Source organism: Phocoena sinus, chromosome X, assembly GCF_008692025.1.
Source record: "Phocoena sinus isolate mPhoSin1 chromosome X, mPhoSin1.pri, whole genome shotgun sequence".
In the NCBI taxonomy this organism is placed as follows: Eukaryota; Metazoa; Chordata; class Mammalia; order Artiodactyla; family Phocoenidae; genus Phocoena; species Phocoena sinus.
Genome location: NC_045784.1, coordinates 33252331 through 33276731, shown reverse-complemented (window position 1 = coordinate 33276731; position 24401 = coordinate 33252331). Strand labels below are relative to the sequence as shown.

General features: G+C 40.0%; 1 protein-coding gene across 1 annotated transcript in view; it reads right to left on the bottom strand.

The window, feature by feature from the left end:
• Window positions 1–914: 914 nt before the first annotated feature.
• The window catches only part of PRRG1 (proline rich and Gla domain 1), a 62784-nt gene continuing 39297 nt past the window's right edge, over window positions 915–24401 (bottom strand). Inside the window, exon 3 of the mRNA XM_032620678.1 lies at window positions 915–2133. Within this exon, the coding sequence (XP_032476569.1) occupies window positions 1648–2133 (486 nt within the window). The 3' untranslated portion in view covers window positions 915–1647. The remainder of the gene's footprint in view (window positions 2134–24401) is intronic.

Genomic DNA, 24401 nt, shown 5'->3' with positions numbered 1-24401 from the left:
CTTTCATGCACGCCATCTCATTAGATACTTTTTAAGCCCCAGGAGAAAGGCAGGGCAAAGGATACCATTGCTGTTTCAGAGGGGAGGAATTTGAGGGTCAGATGTGGGTCTTTGCCAAGGGAGACTGGCAAGTGTATGGCAGAGCGGAATTCAAATTCAGGTCATCTGACTCCTTAGTTCAGGGTCCTCCTTCCTTGGGTTTGGGGGAGTCTGGCTGGGCTGGAGATGGAGGCAGCACGGTATGACACTTCCAAAACCTGCATTCCTTCTGCCTGCTCAACCATTTTATCCAACACTACGCAGTCATGGGAGTGGCACAGACATTTCCCTGACCGATATAATGAATTTTCCATCAGTGCATGTATAAGTTTTATTTTTTCCTTTTTGAGCCAGTTTATGTTGGCAGTTCATTCGCAGCCTGTTCCCCCTGCTCCAAGGGAAAAGTAAAAATCCTGCAGTTAAACAAAAATCTGATGAAAATACAAAATGAAACAGCAACAATGAGGTCTGTGTGCAGGTGTAGCTAGATTTATTGGGCGCCTGGCACAGCACAGACTTCGCAATCTTCCTCCACCAACTGGAGAACGATATAAAAATCACAGTTCTTCATTTAATGGAAAATTGCCTCCTAATCATCTTGAGACAAAGGCCTCACCCTATATAAAAACATTAAGAAAATAATTTCAGGAATTGTAACTAAATTCTTAGGTGCTTGAAGATTCTGTGGTGGTAGGAGAAGGAGTAGAGTAAAGGGCAATGAAACAACGAGAAACAAATACTGTCGCCAATGGGCAAAGGAGAAATCTGCATCTGTTCCCTGTCATTAATACGTGTATCTACTTGAGAAATTATTCTTTTGCCAGGATATCCACTCCATCAAGATGTTAATACAAATAGCATGAGACATGCAAAGATACTGAGCAAATACTGTTTAATTTTTGTGGGGGAGGCAGTCAATAACAGCAACAAAAATCCCTCCTACGAAACCAACCAAATGCCACTAAGGACCCATGATTTTCTTGCTGTCCACTGAAATAAGCAAGGTATTGTTTATTGTGCCTTCCTTCTCTGTCGCCTTCTGAGCTGTTCCTAAAGTCAAGATTGACTACATCCATTTTTTTTTCCCTTTTAAGGTAGTTGAAGAAGGTTAAGAAAAGCCTGTAAGAATCAGAAAACATGCTAAGTTCATCTTATTTTCAAAATTCAACAGCATGTTGCTACCTGTTACACAAGTTGTTGGTGCCTTCTCCCCCACCCCGGTTTTGGTGAGTAATGTTCTAACTTTACAGGTGATTTAGATAGATGTTAATGACTTTTTAAGACAGTTGCCCGTACACTGGGCTGATGTACACACACACATATGTGCATGTACATATATACATAAACACATGCCTACACACGTACATCTCCTCACATGAAGACCTCCACTAGTATTTTTCCCTCTTAACATATTTCCATTAGCAAAAATGAGCATGGATAATGAATTTATAGTAGGAAACAAAACTAATGAAAATCAAATCAGAGGATGTGAAGTGGTATGCTGTCAGAATCCAATAAGTCAAATGCACATTTATGTAGTGGTAAAGTGCTAGAAAGTTCTTTCATTAGTATTTTAAAAATGATTATAATAAAAAGAAGTGTGCAGTTTCACTTGATGGTGGTGACCACAGGCACCATAGCGATGGCACTGGCTGAGTTGGAGTTGATGATGTCCTCATACTCTGGGGGTGGATCTAAATGAGGTTCTGTTTCACTCCTCCGCAGGTTCACCTGACCAGTGGCTTCCTCGTAGGTCGGTGGGGGATCACAGTTGGACAGGCGAGTGGAGACGGAATCTGAGCGCCCAACTACATATTCCAGAAAGCCTGGCGACAATCCACTGCTATCAAAGACTTCATCTGGTGGAGGAGGCGGAGTGATGATATTGAGGTGCTGAGGGAAAGGAATATGGCCTTCAGTCACCGTCTGTCTGCGAGTTTTGTTTCTTAGGAAGCATCTCCAGATTAGGAAAATGACAAGGAGGATAATGAAGAGGCCAAAGATTAATGGAAAGGTAAGGTAAAACTGAAACCAGTCACTTCCTCTGTTACTCTCTCCTTGTTGTGCTTTTGTGTAAGTGTTCCAAAACTCCTTCTGAAAATACAAGACGAAGTGAATTGAAAATCAGTGTAATCAAAAGATAGGAGATAGCAAATGAACACATATCTGGGTTCTGTTAACATGATGAAGACAAAACCCAAAACCAGACTCGCTGGTTCAGATGACCTACAGCCTATATTTTCCCTGACAAGAAGTTACAAATCATGGTGCTCACTCCGGATCCTCCCCTACAACAGTCAGTCAGAACCCAAAGTCTTCAAGCCTTGGTGTTATTTGTATTTTCAGTTATGACATATTAGAAGGGGAAAAAAAGCATAAGGGATTTTCCTCTTTCCAAATATAGAACATAATCTTCCCTTTAAAATATAAGTTAAATACCATTTTCCATGTCCCGTTACGAGGTTCTCGTTCAGGCATCCCATCATCATTGTGCTATTTCTGGCTGTTGTAGGCTCTTAGTGTTCAAATGCTTCACAGATGAATGCCTTGTTTTCTTAATGGTTCTGTTTGGGATCCTCTTCTACCAGATATTCCTCCCCAGCCCCAAAGTACACAGCTCTAGTGCATCTAAGTAAGTCAGTCCCTAGCATATAAACATTCAATGAGTAGTAGTGATTATAATGAATTCTTGTATATCATAATCAAGCCTCTGCTTCAAATTGCCTGATTAATCTATATCCCAAACCTTGGTACAGACACCACCCCCAGTGCTATTGACTTTGTTTTCAAGGCTTAAACGTAGCCAATAATAGCTTTTTTCTTTTTTTAACAATATTTGCAGGCACTACAGGTCACTGATAGTATTTAAATATCTGGCAGAAAGTAAGACGGTGGGCACTATAAAGCTGCTTGTTTTATAGTACCATATTTTATTAGTCATAAAGGCTTTTAAAATTCTCTGGGTGTAACAAATGACCCACAGTCATCAATGTTCCACCCCTGAACTCAGTCTCCTATAAGGTACATTATTATTCCAACATTCTGTGATTCTAAGATAAAATTTCAATGTTTTAAGAAATATGGTATTTACTAAAGGCTATGTACAGATGAAAATACACAAGGTGCACTATTAAAACAAGCCAAGAGTAGAGACAGTATAATCCCAAATCATACAGCATTTATTTTAGGACAATGCCCCAAACTGGAAATTATATTTTTATTAGTGAAACAATCACTTGATAATCACAAGTTGAAAACTCATGAAACACAGATACATGAAGTTTTTTTAAACAATAAAACTACACTATTATCTTTTTGCATAACTTACTTTTAGGATTGCCAACTTTACTACAGAAAATATATATTACATAAAAATTTACTAATGCAGAAACATCTAAAAAAGAAAACCAATCATCTGCAATTAATTACATTGCAAACATATAATCACTATTAACATTTTTGGTTTACATCTACTCTCACTTCCAACTCACATTCGAATCCTTACACACATACACATTCTTTAGAAATCTGGAATCAAACTGTACTAAACCACAATAAACTTTTTAATAATGTACTTACAGAGACCTACCAAGTATCTGATTTGTAGTGGATCTTCTTTACCTATATAGATGAGGATCCCTCCTCTCTTCCTAATCTCTCAGATCACCATCTCCTTCCCCCGCCCCGCATTTAATCTTAACCACAAAACACAATAAGTATGTGATTTCAGATAATTATCTAATGTTAATCTTAGATAAACACAATAAAATGTGGCTTTTTAATCTTGTCCAGTCACTTTGGGATAATCAAGCATCAATGATGCACATGAAAATGACTTTTTTTTTCATGCTTGGCTTGTGTGATTCAATTTCTGAGGTTTCTTCGGCATGCTCAGAAATAAATCTACAGACTAGTAATTTATTTCTTTGGGAGAAAACAAACTTTAAAACAAAGTCACACTTGTATTTTCCAGGGTTAAAAATAAAGCTTAGGCAAAAATGGAATTACAACACCGATTTTTACTTTACCTATAGCAACTCAATTCTTAAGCCACACCCAATAATGAAGGTATAATTATCATCCCTCCTTGCAGATGAGGAAATGGAGGCTCAGAGATGTTACCGAATAATAAAACCAAGGTCATTTAACACACAAATGTTGAGGCTGGGATTTAGAATGCCACAGGCCTGGCGTCAGAGCAAACCAAAAAGCAGTCTGCCCTGATGTATAACGTATTTTAAACCTGGACACTTTCCTAGAAAATTCAATCTTCTCATCATGTTAAATGTGGAGCTGAAAGCAAGTAACACTGATCTGAATAAAAGGTACTGACAGATTTATTTCTTGGGAAACTAGCCTTACTTTGTCTTTGAGGCAAGAGAATTGGAGAAATAGTCACATGAAATCAAGTAAAATACTATAACTGTCCTTCAAACAAGTAAACCCAGTTTATGTGTTTCTGAGCTCTTTAGATTCTTCTCTGTCTCACTGAAAACAGCCAGAAGATATTCAGAAAGAGCAAATAAGTGATTTCAAGACTTGGTAAAAATCCTTAATCTTTACTGCAGAAGGTATTCATATGGATTAAGACTTGCCGACCAGGTGAGTGGCAAGCAGCCTGCTTTATGAAGAAGGTATTATTGATCTCCAATGTGAGGTAACAGGTTTTGTTGTTACTGGTGCTTCTGTTTTGTTTTGTTCCTTCTTTCCATGATGGCTTTTACTTTTGTCATTTCTTAACCCTGGTCTGGATCTTTCAGATTACATGTAAGGATCAAATTTAACTTGCATGGAAAATAATAATTTATAACTAAATATAATAATGATACACTATATTACAATGTGATATTATAACTAATAAAAATATAATATTAAAAAAAAGACTTGGTAAAACAGTGCTTTAGAGGGAATGAACATTCGTTTAATGAAGAAAAAATTTTAATGAAAAAGATTAAAGGGATTCAGTAGTTTTAGATAAGGCTAAAATGATACAGATAATAAATGTAATCGGAAGGGACCAGACAGGCCTGACAATCATTTCAGATAATGGAAAAACGCTTGCATCCCTGGGCTAAATCCCACTTGATGGCAGTGTATGATCCTTTTAATGTATTGTTGGATTCAGTTTGCCAGTATTTTGTTGAGGATTTTTGCATCTATGCTCATCAGTGACACTGGCCTGTAATTTTCTTTTTCTGTAGGATCTTCGTCTGGTTTTGCTATGAGGGTGACGGTGGCCTCATAGAATGAGTTTGGGAGTGTTCCTTCCTCTGCAATTTTTTGGAAGAGTTGGAGAAGGGTAGGTGTTAACTCTTCTCTAAATGTTTGATAGAACTTGACTGTGAAGCCATCTGGTCCTGGGCTTTTGTTTCTTGGGAGTTTTTAAATCACAGTTTCAATTTCAGTACTTATGATTGATCTGTTCGTATTTTCTACCTCTTCCTGGTTCAGTCATGGGAGATTGTGCCTTTCTAAGAATCTGTCCAACTTATTGGCACAGAGTTGCTTGTAGTAATCTTTCATGATCCTTTGTATATTTCTGTGGCATGTGCTGTAACTTCTCCTTTTTCATTTCTAATTTTATTGATTTGAGCCCTCTCCCTTTTTTTCTTGATGAATCTGGCTAAAGGTTTGTCAGTTTTGTTTATCTTCTCAAAGAACCAGTTTTAGTTTCCTTGATCTTTTCTTGTTGTCTTCATTTCTATTTCATTTATTTCTACTCTGATCTTTATGATTTCTTTCCTTCTGCTAACTTTGGGTTTTGTTTCTTCTTTCTCTACTTGCTTTAGGTGTAAGGTTAGGTTGTTTATTCGAGATGTTTCCTGTTTCCTGAGGTAAGACTGTATTGCTGTAAACTTCCCTCTTAGAACTGCTCTTGCTGCGTCCCATAGGTTTTGGATGGTCATGCTTTCATTTTCGTTAGTCTCTAGGTATTGATTTCTTCAGTGATCCATTGGTTATTTAGTAGCATATTTTGTAGCCTCCACATGCTTGTGTTGTTTTACACATTTTTCCTTGTAGTTGATTTCTCATCTCATGGCATTGTGGTTGGAAAAATGCTTGATATGATTTCAATTTTCTTAATTGTAAACCAAGGTTTGCTTTGTGGCCCAGCATGTGCTCTGTTCTGGAGAATGTTCCATGTGCACTTGACAAGAATGTGTATTCTGCTGCTTTTGGATGGAATGCTCTATAAATTTCAGTTAAGTCCATCTGGTCTAGTGTGTCATTTAAGGCCTGTGTATGTCTATTGATGAAAGTGGGGTGTTAAAGTCCCCCACTACTATTGTGTTACTGTCGATTTCCCCTTTTATGGCTGTTAGCATTTGCCTAATACATTGAGGTGCTCCTCTGTTGGGTGCATAAATAGTTACAATGGTTACATCTTCTTCTTGGATCGATCCCTTGATCATTATGTAGTGTCCTTCCTTGTCTCTTTAACATTCTTTATTTTAAAGTCTATTTTGTCTGATATCAGTATTGCTACTCCAGCTTTCTTTTGATTGATTTCCATTTGCATGGAATACCTTTTTCCATCCCCTTTCAGTCTGTATGTGTCTCATAGGTCTGAGGTGGGGCTCTTGTAGACAGCATATATGCGGGTCTTGTTTTTGGATCCATTCAGCTAGTCTGTGTCTTTTGGTTGGAGCATTTAGTCCTTTACATTTAAGGTAATTATCAATATGTATGTTCTTATTGCCATTTTGTTTTGGATTTTGTGGTGAAGGTCTTTTTTCTTCCCTTCCTCTTTTGGTCTCTCCTCTTGTGATTTGATGACCATCTATCTTCAGTGTTGTGTTAGGATTCCTTTTTCTTTTTGTGTGTGTGTGTGTATCTATCTATTGTACATTTTTGGTTTGTAGTTCCCATGAGGTTTTTGATATAGCAGTCTATATATAAACAAGATTGTTTTAAAAGTTACTGCTCTTTAATTTCCGATGCATTTCCAATATCCTGCATTTGTACTCTCCTCTTCTCATGATTGCTGGTTGAGAGACAGCCAAGAGCTATAGAGCAGGGTTGAATGATAAGGTTCATCTCCTACATGAGGCTACTCCTTCAAGACAGAGAGGTGGTTGTTTCATCTACTATATAGAAACCAATACAAAGAGTCAAGGAAAGTGAAGAAACAGAGGAATATGTTGCACATGAAACAAGGTAAAAACCTCAGAAAAAAATCCTTAATGAAACTGAGGTAAGTGACTTAGTTATCTGATAAAGAGTTCAAAATAAATAATAATGGTCATAAAGATGTTGCTGTACTCAGGAACATCAGGAAAGGAATGGATAAACTCAGTGATAACTTCAAAAGGAAGTCACAAAGCTGAAGGATACAATAACTGTACTGAAGAATACACTAGTGGGGTTCAACGGCAGACTAGATGAAGCAAAAAAGGTCAGTGAACTCGAAGACAGGGCAGTGGAACTCACCCAGTCAGAGCAGCAAAAAAAAAAAAGAATGATGATAGCTTAAGGGACTGTGGGGACAACATCAAGCTGACTTAACATTCACATTTTAGGGAGGTGCCAGGAGGTGGAGAGAGGAGAGAGAAAGGGACAGAAAGATATTTTGAAGAAATAATGGCTCAAACTTCCCTAACCTGGGGAAGGAAACAGACATCCAGATTGGGAAGCCTAGGGAGTTCCAAACTAACAAGATGAACCCAAAGAGACACACACCAAGACACATTATAATTAAAAGTTAAGGAGAGACTTACTTACTTCTAAGAGCAGCAAGAGAAAACCAATTTGTAGCATACAAGGGAACCCCTGTAAGACCATCATCAGTAGGTTTTTTAGGCGAAATGCTGCAGGCCAGAGGGAGTGGCATGATATAGTCAAAGTGCTGAAAGAAAAACTTCCAACCAAGAATACGCTCCCCATCTAAGTATTGCTAGTTAGTTGGAGACAGAAAGAGTTTTCTGGACAAGCAAAAGGTAAAGGAGTTCATGTTGTTAAAGGAATTTTAAGCTGAACAAAAAAGGGGTACTAGTAACAAGAAGACATATGAAAGGATAAAGCTCACTGGTAAAGATATAGTAAAATGGTGGATTAAAGCGAGTATGAATGTTAAAGGACAAAAGTAGTAAAAATAACTAACTACAGACATAGTTGACCCTTGAACAACACGGGTTAAGTGTGCTGACCCTCCACCCACTTGAAAATTCGCATATACCAGTTCCACATCTGTGGAGTCAACCAACTGTACATTGTGTAGTACTACAGTATATATTTTGTAGTACTGTAGTACATATTTAGTGAAAACAAATCCATGTGTAAGTGGACCTGGGCAGTTCAAACCCATGTTAGTCAAGGGTCAACGGTATGTAAGCGATATACAAGATAAAGAGATGTAAAATGTGATATGAAAAACATAACGTGGCAGGGGGAGGAGTAAGAACGTAGAACTTCAGAATGTGTTCAAAGTTAAAATATATAGACTGTTAAGTTGTTACAAGTTGCTATATGTAAGCCTCATGGTAGACACAAAGCAAAAACCCTATAGTAGACACACAAGCTAAAGCAAAAGAAATCTAAGCATACTACTAAAAATCATCAAATCACAAAGGAAAAGAACAGAAGAAATGAGAACTATAAAATGGTAAGAAAAGAATTAACAAAACAGCAGTAAGTATATACCTATAATTCATTACTTTAAATGTAAATGAACTAATAAAGTCTGTAATCAAAAGGCATTAAAAAAAAGACGACCTATCTATATGCTGCCTTCAAGAGACTCACCTTGCATGTAAGGACACAGAGACTGAAAGTGAAGGGATGGAAAAAGATACTCCATGCAAACAGGAACCAAAAGAAAGCTGGAGTAGCTATACTTAACACCAGACAAAATAGACTTTAAGAGAGAAAGAAGGGCATTACATAAAGGGGTCAGTCCAACAGGAGTATGTACCATTTGTAAATATTTAGGCACCCAACATAGGAGCACCTCAATATATAAAGCAAAGATTAACAGCCCTAAAGGGAGAAAATAGCAGTACAATGATAGTAGGGGACTTTTATACCTCACTTTCATCAGTGGATAGGTCAACCAGACAGAACATCAATAAGGAAACATCAGCCTTAAATGAGTGATACATTTGAACAGATGGACTTGAGTTGAGAGAGAGACACAGATCATTCCATCCAAAAGCAATGGAATACACATTCTTGTTAAGTGCACATATAATTTCTTCCAGAATAGTTCATATGTTAGGACACAAAACAAACCTTAATGTATTAAGAAGACTGAAAGCTGCTATCAAGCATCTTTTCCAACCACAGTGGGATGAAACTAGAAGTCCGTTACAAGAAGAAGACTGGAAAATTCAGAAATTAAACAACATGTGAACAACCCATGGGTCAACGAAGAAATCACAGAGAAAAAAAATTCCTGGGACAAATGAAATGGTAATAAAACATACCAAAACATACAGGATGCAGCAAAAGCAGTTCTAAAGGGAAGTTCATTGCAATAAATTCCTACATCAAGAAACAAAAATTGTAAAAAACCTAATTTTATACCTCAGTGAACTCGAAAAAGAAGGAAAAGCGAAGGCCAAAGTTAGTAGAAGGAAGGAAATAACAAAGATCAGAGTGGAAATATATGAACTAACTAGGGACTAAAAAGACAATAGAAAAATCAGTGAAACTGAGAGCTGGTTCTTTGAAAAGCTAAACAAAGTTGACAAGCCTTTAGACTCACCAAGAAAAAGGGAGGACTAAAATAAAATCAGAAATGAAACAGGACACATAACAACTGATACCACAGAAACACAAAGTATGTAAGAGACTACTATGAACAATACCTGCCAACAAATTTGACAACCTAGAAGAAGTGGATAAATTCCTAGAAATGTACAAACACCAAGACAGGATCATAAAGAAATAGAAAATCTGAACAGACCAATTACCAGTAATTAAATTAGAGATTATTAAACAAAAAACCTGCCAGCAAAAGACAAGGACCAGACAGTTTCACTGGTGAAATATACAACACATTCAAAGAAGAGTTAGTACCAATCCTTCTCAAAGGCTTCCAAAAAAAGGAGAGGGAACACTTTCAAACTCATTTTACAAGGTGAGCATAACCCTGACTCCAAAACCAGACGAGGATGCTACAAGAAAGTTACAGGCCAATATCCCTGATGAACACAGATGCAAAACTCCTCAACAAAATACGAGCAGACTGATTTCAATAATATATGAAAAGGATCACACACCATGACCTAACCAACTCAGGTGGGTAACCCCATCTGAGAAAGGGCACTGCTTACCTGAGGTCTGTTGAGCTGCTGTGTGCTTTCACATACTGCCTCTGCTGCATGTTGCTTGCATATCATGGCTGCTATAATAACTCAACAGTATACCCAGAGCAGTGTGATCAAGGGCATGTGGTCTAATCAGGTGATTAGAGCACTAATTGTAGAGGCTTTAATTGACTATGAATGTGTGTGAGGGTACTCCACACCTCAAGGCCAAGGAGAACTTAGGAAGGTGGACTGGATCACCAGGCTATTGTCACTGACCAAGGAGAGGCTCTGGGTTAAAGGCAGGATGAAAGGATTCCTATAGGTAAGGAAGATAGGAGACTTCTGAAAATTGAGTTGGTGGGTCACGCTTGGACTGTGAGCCTTAACCCAGAACAGTGAAATAGCCTCCTGACTGACAGGAAACTGATGGCACCACAAAAGGGAAAATACAACAGAGGCCTACAGTCTCTGTGTCACTGCTTCACTCACTACCTATTGCTCTTCGCCTCCCAGACCTGATGAGATAATCATCCCGGCCATGGTGTTGCTAAACAATTAATGGACAAATATTTATAGATGCCCTGTCCTGAGCACCTGGTGCCAGCACCTCCTAACAACTCTAAGGAGGTGTACCAGCTCCTTGATAAAGGTAAAACCCCATGGAAGCTTCCAGGGCATTACTCAGTGCCAGCACACCAACACGCCAAGACTGTGGTATTACGCTCCAGAGGCTCAGAGGCTTTTTCCAAAGACCTTGTGCACATCATGCTAGTGGAGGCACACCCTGAAAAGGAAAGCAGCTGCCCACAAAAAGGGCTCACAGTGATGTCATTCAAAATTTTCCAATAATAATACTTAAGATTGAGGCAATAGGAAAAAATCAAGAAGTGCAACAGAAACAGATCAGAAACTATACCTTAACTAAATTCAAACCTTTCCTAAAGATTTTGTGCAGGAGGAAGAAGAAGGGGAAGCTAACTGGCCATTGCAGGTTTTCGTGTTTTTCTGGGGGGGGCGGGAACAAACTCTGAATTGCTACTCATGGCTACCAAAACGTGTTAACTGGTTGGTATCTCTGAAGATCCTAAAATCTATAACCTGCCCCTCTCCTGTATGATACCACAGATCCTGAGCCCCTCAGCTTTCCCCTGAATGAGGCAGAATGGAGAAACATGCCTCATGAGACATTCCTGCCACCAAAAGAAAAGCTGACGAGCTTATTGGGGCCTCTGTTGAGGAGGAGGAGGGAGAAGAGAAGGCAAAGGTTCCTAGAGCCACCGATACCTGTACCAGAGCCGTCCCTCTCCTTACTTGGATATTTATTGCCTAGCACCATCCCCAGCCTTCCACCACAGTGATCACTGCTAAGCATCACAGTGAATGGAAAACATTAAGACGAGAACCATCTCCTGCTGCCCAAAATTGGCACAGTCCAATGGGTTGATGGTTTCCATGACCACAGTGACCCAAATGACCCCTTCTTCATTTCCAACCCTGAATGGGCCCCCTTGGACCATGAGTCCAGAGAATTCTTTTTACAGGGTGTATTCCCCTAATTGCTGGGGTGTGTGTGCCACTACCTTTTATTGGGATTCCTGAAATGATCCAAAGGGCACTAAAACTCCTAGGAGAAAACTTACAATCTTTCTCTGTCCCTTGAAGATGCAAATCCTTGAAGATGTAAATCTTAGCTCCTGGGGAGATTGTGTTTCAAAGACATGGTAACTAAAACACTGCTCATAATCACCTAAGACTGAAGAAAAAGAGGGTGGGGGGGATGTTTTTAATAATGCAACTGCCTTCAAAGCTCCGTTGCACAAAATCTACTCCATAGCCTCCATAATATTACTTGTCAAGGACAAATACAAATCTTTAAAGTCTTCTCCGAAAATATTAGTAAAAAGCTTTAGCCACTGGAGCAGGTAATCCTAACTTGTTCCATCTGCCAGACACAATTTGGATTCAATCATTATTTATACACAAGTGAGTTTTGTATTGTTGTATCTTATTCATGGCTAAAATTTGGAATGGAAGCTATAAGGTCTCTGTGGGTCAATGTATGTCTATGGATGCATGTTATGTATATGTGACCTTTTATCTACCTCTGGGTTATATTGCCAAAATTAATTTGTTTAAAAAAATCTCTATAACATCACCTCACACTGGTCAGAATGACCATCAAAAACTGTACCAACAGAAAAGACGAACCACGATGGCGGAGTAGAAGGACGTGCTCTCACTCCCTCCTGTGAGAACGCCAGAGTCATGGCTAGCTGCTGGACAATCATCAACAGGAGGACACCGGAGCCCACCAGAAAGGGTACCCCACATCCACAGACAAAGGAGAAGCCACAGTGAGACGGTAGGAAGGGCACAATCACAGTAAAATCAAATCCCGTAACTGCTGGGTGGGTGACTCACAGACTGGAGAACACTTATGCCACAGAAGTTCACCCACTGGAGTGAAGGTTCTGAGACCCACGTCAGGCTTCCCAACCTGAGGGTCCGGCAACAGGAAGAGGAATTCCTAGAGAATCAGACTTTGAAGTCTAGTGGGATTTGATTGCAGGACTTCAACAGGACTGGAGGAAACAGAGACTCCACTCTTGAAGGGCACACACAAAGTAGTGTGCACATCGGGACCCAAGGGAAGGAGCAGTGACCCCATAGGAGACTGAACCTGACCTACCTGCTAGTGTTGGAGGGTCTCCTGCAGAGGCAGGGTGGCTGTGGCTCACCGTGGGGACAAGGACACTGGCAGCAGAAGTTCTGGGAAGTGCTCCTTGCAATGAGCCCTCCGGGAGTCTGTCATTGGCCCCACCAAAGAGCCCAGGTAGGCTCCAGTATTGGCTCGCCTCAGGCCAAACAACCAACAGGGAGGGAACCCAGCCCCACCCATCAGCAGACAAGCCGATTAAAGTTTTACTGAGCTCTGCCCACCAGAGCAACACTCAGCTCTACCCACCACCAGTCCCTCCCATCAGGAAACGTACACAAGCCTCTTAGATAGCCTCACCCACCAGAGGGCAGACAGCAGAAGCAAGAAGAACTACAATCCTGCAGCCTGTGGAACAAAAACCACATTCATAGAAAGACAGACAAGATGAAAAGGCAGAGGACTATGTACCAGATGAAGAAACAAGAGAAAACCCCAGAAAAACAACTGAATGAAGTGGAGATAGGCAACCTTCCAGAAAAAGAATTCAGAATAATGATAGTGAAGATGATCCAGGACCTTGGAAAAAGAATGGAGGCAAAGATCGAGAAGATGCAAGAAATGTTTAACAAAGACCTACAAGAATCAAAGCACAGACAAACAGAGATGAACAATACAATAAGTGAAATGAAAACTACACTAGAAAGAATCAATAGCAAAATAACTGAGGCAGAAGAACGGATAAGTGACCTGGAAGACAGAATGGTGGAATTCACAGCTGCAGAAAAGAATAAAGACTGAAAAGAAATGATCCCACGTGCCGTGGAGCAACTAAGCCCGTGCACCACAACTATTGAGCCTGCGCTCTAGAGCCCGCGAGCCACAACTGCTGAAGCCCGTGCGCCCTAGAGCCCGTGCTCCGCAACAAGAGAAGCCACCGTGATGAGAAGCCCGCTCACCGCAACGAAGGGTAGCCCTCGCTCGCCGCAACTAGAGAAAGCCCGTGCACAGAAACGAAGACCCAACGCAGCCAAAAAATTTTAAAAAATGTAGATTCTGATTCAGTAAGTCTGGGGTAGTTCTTAAGACTACTGAGTTCCTAACAGGCTCTCAGGTGAGGTTGCTGCTGCTGCTCTACAGACCACACTTTAAGTAGCAAGGTGCTCATGCTGGTTTGACTGCCTGGGATGCCTAGGTCCAGCCCCCAGAGACTGGTATAAGTGGTCTGGGATGTACCCTGGAGGTAATTCTAACGTGCAACAAAGCTTGAGAACCCCCATGGCGAAGTGTGTGGTTATTTATCAATTTTAGTTATTATTTTGTTAGTAGCTCTAATGTGATCCTGTTTGCCTACTCCTCAGCCCCCCATTTGTGCCCACCCATTCCTCTCCTTTCCAGATCCCAACCTCCAGATGACAGGGGGATTACGATTAACGATTAGCACTTCATCCTTTTGCTCTTTTCCATCTCTGAGAACTGAGAGGTAGTTCATGATGGAAAACACAGACTTGGGCAACCTGGAATTGGGAAGAATAAGCAAAAAGTGTTCTACGGGGTGATTTAAAAGGGAAGCTCATTGAGACAGAATGGGGAGGATTACCAGGGAAAACTGTCATAGCAAAATTCGCTTGTAGTCTTGGGCCTGAGTTTGGGTTAGTGAAAATAGCGATCTACCCTCCTGAATCCTGGCAACACCTGGCAACTAAGCAGCTACAAAGAGTTTTTCCTTCTAAATATGCAGGGTAACGAATGTTGGTCAAAATGCAAGAGACCCACCAGTGGCAGAGTACAGACATGAAATCCTCTCCCCAAAGCATAAACAGCACAAAAAAACTTAGAAGTGGGTGGACAATGAGGGTGGTGATGATAAACGATGACTAACACATAATGTACCTACTATATACCAGACACTGTTCAAAATGATTTACATATAGCTCATTTAATTGCAAAAACCCAATGGGATTGACACTTTTATTATCTCTATTTTACGTGTGAGGAAACTGAGGCACAGAGAAGTTAAATAACTTGGCCAAGTTCACCCAAGATAAGTAAGTGGATAAACTGGGATTTGAAGCCAGGTAATCTGAGCTTAAGAAATCAGTACAGCAAACTGCCTCTCCAAGTCAGGAAAATAAGAATCCTCAGTCAATTTACAGTTATAAACACAGCTGCTTACACTGTGCTTCCTCATATCTAGAGGAGTACAGTTACTAGGTAGGATCTGAGTGGAGGTCAGAGAGAGGAGGGGTCCTTCAAGCAAGCAGAGAAAGAAAGAAAGTAAAAACTTTGACCAACTTTGACTAAGAAGAGGTAAATGCCAATAGCATTTTCTGGAAACTGAACTCACAGGGCCATAATTTTCATTTTTTAAAAAAGTGTTAAAATGCAGTGATGAATTGTGGATGGTAATTACTATGTTATTCACGTTTTATTAGATGTTCAAAGCAATCTGCTAGCTTTAAAAAGACTCACTATTCCTGTAACCTTGAATACGGCATACAAAAATCTGTAATTTTCAACTTTTATCTTTGTAACACACAGGCGGCTCAGAAGAAACAAAATATTTTGAGAATTTTTTCCCCAGACATGGACAACCTTAGACTTTACATGGGTACAGATTTCATCTGGTCAAACACAGTGGACTGAGTGAGAGACTGAGGTTTTTTAAAGGGAACAGAAAAAAAAAAAGACATATGGAAAACGGAGATCATTTCCTTGGGGAATCTTCTTTTAACTAGGAAACAATTTCTTTCTATCCATAGCCCTGAAGACAACGTAAAGAGCTAACTCTTTTTCACATCCTGAAAGGAGAAACCAGAAGCCAGGCTGATTTGGAGCCACTGGGTGTGGACACAGGTGGTCACAGTCTGGAATGAGGTAATGGTCCAGGTGGGGCCAGCAGCTCTCTAATGTTAGCTGCCCTGGGTGTGTGGCAGGTTGCGCCATACTCTCTCTCCACTCTCTTTCTGGTAAGCTTCTCCAGTACCTTGACCTCAACGTCATCTGTAGCTGATGCCTCCTATATGTATATTTCAAAACAAGACCTCCTCCTGAGCTCCAGATTCATTTTTCTGGCTACCTGCGTGACAATTCCACTTGGATGTCTAAAATATGCATCTCAGATTTTGTTTAGATGACATACCTTCCCCACCCTTCCACCTCCAATGTATCCCCAGCAAAAGTCCCCAGATTAATAAACAGCACTACCATCAACCCAGGTGCTCAAGTCCAAATCTCTGAATCTAGATTTTCTCCATTCTTATTTCTCACTTTCAAATCCATGAACAAATCCTATCAGCTTATCCAAAATCCATGTGAATCTGTCTATATCTCATTTCCTTAGCCACCCCTGTCGTTCCAACTACCATGGTCTTTCACCTGGACCTCTGCAATACCTCTTACCTGGTCCTCTTGCTTCAACTCTTCCCCAAACCCAACATCCTTCAGAACAGCCAGAATCATTTGCCTGCTTAAACCCCTTTACAGCCTTGCCGTTGCACTTGGAATATAATTTGGACTACTCTAATACTGCTTACAAGACCCTGCATCTCCACCTTACCTTGTACAACTCTACCTCAATTCATTATGGTTCAGTGACATACACCTCCTCCTTTCTGATACCCTAACACCTAAAATGCCTTCCCTTGGCTATTATATGCTGACTCTCACTTATCCTTTGGCCTTCAATATAACATCAACCCACAGAAGTATCCCTGATCACCTTATTCAAAATAATAATAATGTCTCCTCCAGCAATAGCTATTCTCTACCACAGTAAACTAAATACTTATCTATGGTTTTAATCCCAATTGAAATTAATCATATTTATTTACTTATTTATTTTTAGGCTTTAAGTTCCTTTAAGACAAGGGCCTTTGTCTGACCATGCTATATCCTCATTGATGAGTATAGTGCGTGATACACAGTAGGCATGCAATAAATACTTGTTAAATGAACAATGAACGAAAAGAAATGAATGAAATTAGGGCAATTACATTCTCACTCGATATCATATACAATTAGAAATTAGCAAAAAGTGGTAATCCCAACATCTGTTTTAAATTTTATAAGCATCTTTCTAAATTTCTTGAGTTAAAGGGAAAATAAAATTTGATATTCTAAGTTATTTAGAAACTAAAAGCAGTAAGAGAATTACATATTAAAATATGTTAGGATGGCCAAAATGGTATGTAATGGCAATTAATAGCTTGAAATCTAAGGAAGAATCTTGATAGATTACTAAGTATAATAAGTAAGATTATCTATTTTTACTTTTCATTTATTCAACAGATATATTTACAAGGCATCTATTACAAGTGATTTATTATTGTGGTAGAAAACATGTAACACAATATCTACCCTCTTAATTAAAATTTAAGTGTACAATACAGTATCTTTAACTATAATCCCAATATTGTGTAGCACGATATCTAGAACTTTTTTGTGCATAACTGAAAGTCTATACACATTGAACAGCAAATTCCCAGTTTTCCCTGCCCCCCAGCACCTGGAAATCTCCATCCAACCCTCTTTTTATGAGCCTGATTACTTTGTATATCTTCTATTAGTGGAATAATGCAGTATGTGTCCTTCTGTGATTGGCTTATTTCACTTACCATAGTGTCCTCAAGGTTCATACATATTGCAGCATATGAGAGGATTTCTTTCTTTCCTATTTGTATTTTCTTCACTGCTTCTTCTTTATGCATTCATTGGAGTCCTTTGTGGTTCCATGTGAATTTTTTTTTAATAAATTTATTTACTTATTTATGGCTGTGTTGGGTCTTCGTTGCTGTGCGTGGGCTTTCTCTAGTTGCGGTGAGCAGGGGCCACTCCTCTTTGCGGTGCACGGGCTTCTCATTGCGGTGGCTTCTCCTGTTGCAGAGCACAGGCTCTAGGCGTGCGGGCTTCAGTAGTTGTGGCACGTGGGCTCAGCAGCTGTGGCTCGTGGGCTCCAGAGCGCAGGCTCAGTAGCTGTGGTGCATGGGCTTAGTTGCTCCGCAGCATGTGAGATCCTCCCGGACCAGGACCTGAACCTGTGTCCCCTGCACTGGCAGGTGGGTTCCCAACCACTGCACCACCAGGGAAGCCCCCATGTGAATTTAAGAAAAAATAATACTAATCCTTCTCAAACTCTTCCAAGAAACTGAAGAGGAGGAAACACTTCTAAACTCATTTTATGTGGCCAGTATTACACTACCTCTAAAGTCAGAAAAGGAAATTACAAGAAAAGGAAACTACAGGCCGATATCTCTGATGAATATAGATGCAAAAAACCTCAGCAAAATACTAGGCAAACAAAATTCAACAGCACATTAAAGGGATCATATATCACGACCAAGTGGGATTTATCCATGGGATACAAGGATAGTTGAATGTATGAAAATCAATCAACGTGACACAAAACATTGCTGAAAGAAATTTAAAAAGAAACAAATAAAAGACATACCATTTCATGGATTAGAAGACTTAATATTGTTAAAATATCCATACTACCCAAAGCAATCCACAGATTCAATGCAATCCCTATCAAAATCCCAAAGGCATTTTTTTCACAGAAATAAACGTATCTATCTTAACAAAAAGAAAGCAAATCCAGATAATGTTAATGGGAATTCTACTAAACCTCCTAAGAACAAAACACCTATGACACGAAAACTCTTCCAGAGCATATAAAAATGGAGAAAACGTCCCAATTTGTTTTACAAGGGCAGAATGATCCTAACACCAAAGCAGGACAGGGATGTTACTCACACATATTTTTTAAAAATCTACATGTTAAAGTATGAACACAGATGAAAAATCATAAGTAGAAATATTAGCAAGAGTAACGTCAGCATCATGGTGAAATGAGAGATTTATTGTTTTCGTCCCCCCTCAACAACAATTTGGCATCCATTCATGGACAACAGTGCCTTTGTGGGAGCTGTGGGATGATGCAGCTCCATATGCTAAATGTCCCAGAAGGAGTCTCAACCACCCACACACTGGGTAAAGGGCATATTGACTTGGTCCCATGTATGGCTCCTGGGGTAGCCTGTGAACCAGTTCCAGCTTCTCTTGGCCACAGTCCAGGAGCCCCTGGAAAACACTGTCTTAGACAATCACCCACAGATGTGAGAACCTTTGTGGAAGTCCAGGTTTCCAGAGGAAAAGTTCCAACACACCATTGGAAAAAATAATACAAATTTCAGACACATTGGAGAGGAATACTGAATTGTGAGCTTCATGACTGGGGGTCAAGAAGAAGCTGAGAGAGTGGCAGATAGGCCTCTTAGAGGGCATTAAAGGGACATGGATCCTAATAATTGTGTCTTGGACTCCATCAAGAAGCCTGCCCACAAACACTGGTTAGGCCTTGCTCATGGATGACCCCAATTGACCTGTGGGTACCCTCAGTACTCAGCATGCCTCCTCTACACACACCCCCCCCCCACACACTTTGGTCAGCTCCCTGTGTGTGCTCCCAGTGGTGGTGGCAGGGTGAGCTTTGGAAAATGGCTAGTGAGCACGTGCAGAAAATCGCCCAAATCTGCAGGCTAGGGAAACACCACAAACTTGAGATTTAGTGCCACTTTTTTGAAAACAAAAGTGAGACTGTCATCACCTGTACTGGTGCAGCACAAGAACAAGAGAAGGCATAAGAAAAACCTTAAGGGGCTTCCCTGGTGGTACAGTGGTTGAGAGTCTGCCTGCCGATGCAGGGGACATGGGTTCGTGTCCCGGTCCGGGAAGATCCCACATGCCGCGGAGCAGCTGGGCCCCGTGAGCCATGGCCGCTGAGCCTGCGCGTCCAGAGCCTGTGCTCTGCAACAGGAGAGGCCACAACAGTGAGAGGCCCGCGTACCGCAAAAAAAAAAAAAAAAAAAGAAAAAAAGAAAAGAAAAAGCTTAAGACTTCTGCCACAAGAGGGAGGAAGAAGTATGGAGCAGCTATATCAATAGAAGGTCTGAGAAAGCCTCAGAATCACTACCAGGGCTCAGAGCAGGTATTTCTCTCCTGAAGGCAATTAGTAAAGACTGTAGGAGGTGACTACTGCTTCAAATGAAAAGACAGCAATGCAAAACTTCAAGGAACATGAAAAACATCAAGGAAACATGACATGACCAAAGGATCACAATAATCATCAGTAACCAACCCCAAAGATGCAAGGGAAAAACCTGTGTTAGATACAAAAAAAAGATTATAATAAAAGGAATCAAAGCATACCACTACAAAAAGTCATCAAATCAAGACAGCAAGAGAGGCAAAAAAAGGAACAAAGGATGTACAAAACAGTCAGAAAACAATGAACAAAATGGCAATAGTAAGTCCTTACCTATAAATAATTATTTTAAACATAAAAGGATTAAATTCTCTAATCAAAAGACATAGGATGGCTGAATGGATAAAAAAAACAAGATCCAGTGATAAGTTGCCTACAAGAGAATTACTTTAGCTTTAAGGACATACATATATATAGAGTGTAGGGGTGGAAAAAGGTATTTCTAGCAAATATAACCAAAACAAAGCATAAGTAGCTATGCATCTATCACACAAAATAGACTTAAAGCTAAATATGGCAAAAGACACAAAGTCATTATGATAAAGGAGTCAATTCATCAAGAAGATATAACAAGTGTAAATATTTAGGCACCCAACACAGAATGCCTAAGTAATATAAAGCAAATACTAAGAGATGTAAAAGGAGAAATAAATAGCAATACAATAATAGTTGGGGCCTTTAATACTCCACTCTCAACACAGATCATCCAGACAGAAAATCAATGAGGAAAGGTTGGACTTTACTGTACTTTAGGTCAAAGGGGTCAAATAGATATATACAGATCATCCCATCCAACAGCAGGAGAACACACACATTCTTCTCAAGCACAGGAGAAACATTCTCCAGTATAGATCGCATGGTAAGTCTCAGAAAAAGTCTTAGCAAATTTAAGAAGACTGAAATCATACCAAGTAACTTTCCTGAGCACAATGGTATGAAACTAGAAGTCAGCAATGGAAGGAAAGCTGGAAAAATCACCAATATGTGGAAATTAAAAAAACATACTCCTGAACAACCAAAGGGTCACAGAACAATTCAAAAGGGAAATAGAATATTATCTTGAGGCAAACAAAAGTGGAAACACAGCATATGAAAACAAATGGGATGCACAAACAACAGTTCTAAGAGGGAAATGCATAGTGACAAATGCATACATCAAGAAAAAAAAATAATGAAATTGACAACCTTTGGCTAGACTAAGGAAAAAAAAAGACTCAAAATCAGAAATGAAAGAGGAGACATTACAACTGATACCACAGAAATACAAAGGATCATAGGAGATCCTATAAACAACTATACACCAACAAATTGGAACCTAGAAGAAATGGATAAATTCTGAGAAACATGCAACTACCAAGACTTTTATCAGGAAGAAACAGAAAATCTGAACAGAACAATAATGAGCAGGGTAAGTGAATCACTAATGAAAAAGCTCTCCCAAAGAAAAGCCAGAACCAGATGGTTTCCCTGGTGAATTCTACCAAACATTTAAAGAAGAATTAACACCAATCCTTCTCAAACACTTCCAAAAAATTGGAGAGGAGGGAACACTCCAAAAATCATCTTACAAGGCTAGCATTACCCTAATACCAAAGCCAGGTAAGGACACTGCAAGAAAAAAAACTACAGGTCAATATCCCTGTTCAGTATAACCTTTGCAAACTGAACTGAGCAGCACATTAAAAAGGTCACGTTCTATGATCAAGTGGGATTTATCACTGGGATGGAAGGATAGTTTAACATATGCAAATCAAAAACTGACCCACTATATTAATAGAATGGAAGATAAAAATCATATGATCACCTTGATGAAGAAAAATAATTTAATAAAATACATTCTTTCATGATAAAAATTCTTAAATTGGGTATAGAGAGAAGACACCTCAACATAATACAAGCCATATAGAGCAAGTCCACAGCTAACATCATCCACAATGATGAAAAGTTGAAAGCTTTTCCTCTAAGATCAGGAACAAGACAAGAATCCCACTTTCACCACTCCTATTCAACATAGTACTGGAAGTCCCAGCCATAGCAATCAGGCAAGAAAGAGAAATAAAAGGAAACCATACTGGAAAGGAAGAAGTCAGAATGTCTTTGCAGATGATACGACTTTATATATATAAAGTCCTAAAGACGCCACCAAAAACCTGTTATAACTAATCAAGGAATTCAGGAAAGTTGCAGGATACAAAACTAATGTAAACAGTTGTATTTTCTATACACTAACAAGACATCTGAAAAATAAAGAAAACAATCTTATTCACAATAAAATCAAAAGCAATAAAATATTTAAGAATAAACTGAACCGGGCTTCCCTGGTGGCACAGTGGTTGAGAGTCTGCCTGCCGATGCAGGGGACACAGGTTCGTGCCCTGGTCCGGGAGTATATATATATACATACACACACACACACACACACACACACACACACACACACACACACACAATGGAGTATTAGCCATGGGAAAGAAGGAAATCCTGATGTTGTTAACAACTAGAATGAACTAGAATTACTGAGAAGTAATAAACATTAACACTTGCATAATTTAATAAGCTAAAATACTTCAGATAAAGTTGAAGACTCCATTTATTTAACCCCTGCCCAATCCCGTTTTTCACTTCTTCCTGGGAGGCAACCGGTATGATGCATTACAGAACATGTTTTTATCCACATTTTTACCATACACATGCACCCACAGACACCAGAGCCCCAAACCGCCCCTCTCACCTCACCCCACATAACCACACTGTTTATAAGGGGAAAGTAGAGGTTTTCTAAGGACAACTGCATGTCCTGCATAGGGGACCAGAGGAAGTTACCCTCACATCTATGGGGAAGACAGGCTAAGGCTCAGTTTCCCTTAACACTGTAGCACAGGGTGAGCTTTTCAAAGAGGGACTCTGCCGTGTTGGCTTCCAGGGCCCCCCATCTTGCTAATCCAGAATTAACCATTAAAGTGAAGACCCCCTTTAGTTCAACCCCTGCCCAGTCTCATTCCCTTCACTCTTTCCCCTGATCAACCCCAATCATGATTTTCAGGGCATGTTTTTATACTTCAACTATGTAGAGACATCCACATTCACCAGGGCCCCAGGCCACCCCCACATTGTTTATTAGGGGAAGACGGATTTTGTGTTTTCCAGGGTCCCATGGAACACCACCTCCCTCCCTCTGTGGAGATCCTGAGCTACATGTGGACTGGGCATGGGTAGCTGGAGAGACTCCTGGATACTTCTTTTAAAACTTTAAAGGTAAGAGAGTTGCACACACGAATCAACCGGGCAATTGTTCTTATTTGATCCCTTCTACCCTTGATCCTTTTCCCTTTCAGTGGGCTCCGTAGTAGGGATAAAGAGAAAAATGTCATTTATTACCCTAGAAGAGCTATTTACTCTACTGTAAATACAGTGGGGGCTGGTAAAAGCGTGTTGATAATAAGACATCTTAGCTTTGGTTCTCTTGGTAGCAAATAACAAAAACTAAATCAAAGTTGGATATATGAAACCCAAGGGCAGAAATACAGCCAGGCTCAGGAAAGGTCTAGGAAGCAGCTACATCATTTCCAGTAATGTGATCGCCGAACTGCTTTTCAACAAAGGGCGTCTTCCTAAGCAAACATTCAGAATGTAGTCTAGAGATTCAAAATGAACTCTGCTGCTGGTTGGAATTAAAATACACACATACACACACACACACACACACACACGCATGCATATACACATACGATACAAAGGAAAGAAAACATATATAAGTGGATGTTTTGTTATTACAACATGCATGCCAGGCATTGGTGACCATGGGAAGTCACCCCCGTTGTTTCTGAGCAAGACAGCCTAACACTCATTTTTCCATTATCACTGTTGCCCAGAGTGAACTTGTCAAAGAGATACTCCACCATTCAGACTTCCAAACTCCTCCACCCCCCATCTTGCTACTCATACTTAACCAATAGTATTTGCATGATTAATGAACATAAACATTTCAGGTGAAACTGAAGGCTCCCTTTATTTTAACCCCTGCGCAATCCCATTCCCTTCACTTGTTCCCCAGAGGCAACTGCAATCATGATTTTCAGGCTATGGTTCTATACTTTTACTATGCACATGCACCCACATTCACCAGGGACCCCTACCTCACTCCACCCCACCCCAGTCTACCCCCATATACCCACATTATTTATGAGGGGAAGACTGATTTTGTGTTTTCCAGGGCCCCATGGAACACCTTCTCCCTCCCAGTGGAGATCCTGAGCTGCATATGGTTGGGGTATGGCTGTATTCAGAGACTCCTGGATACCTGTTTTAAAACTTAAAAAATGAGATTTGCCCACATGAATCAACCAGAGACCTTTATTTATTTATGAACCAATAACTTTATTGGAAGAAACGGAAAAACTGGAAGAAAAAA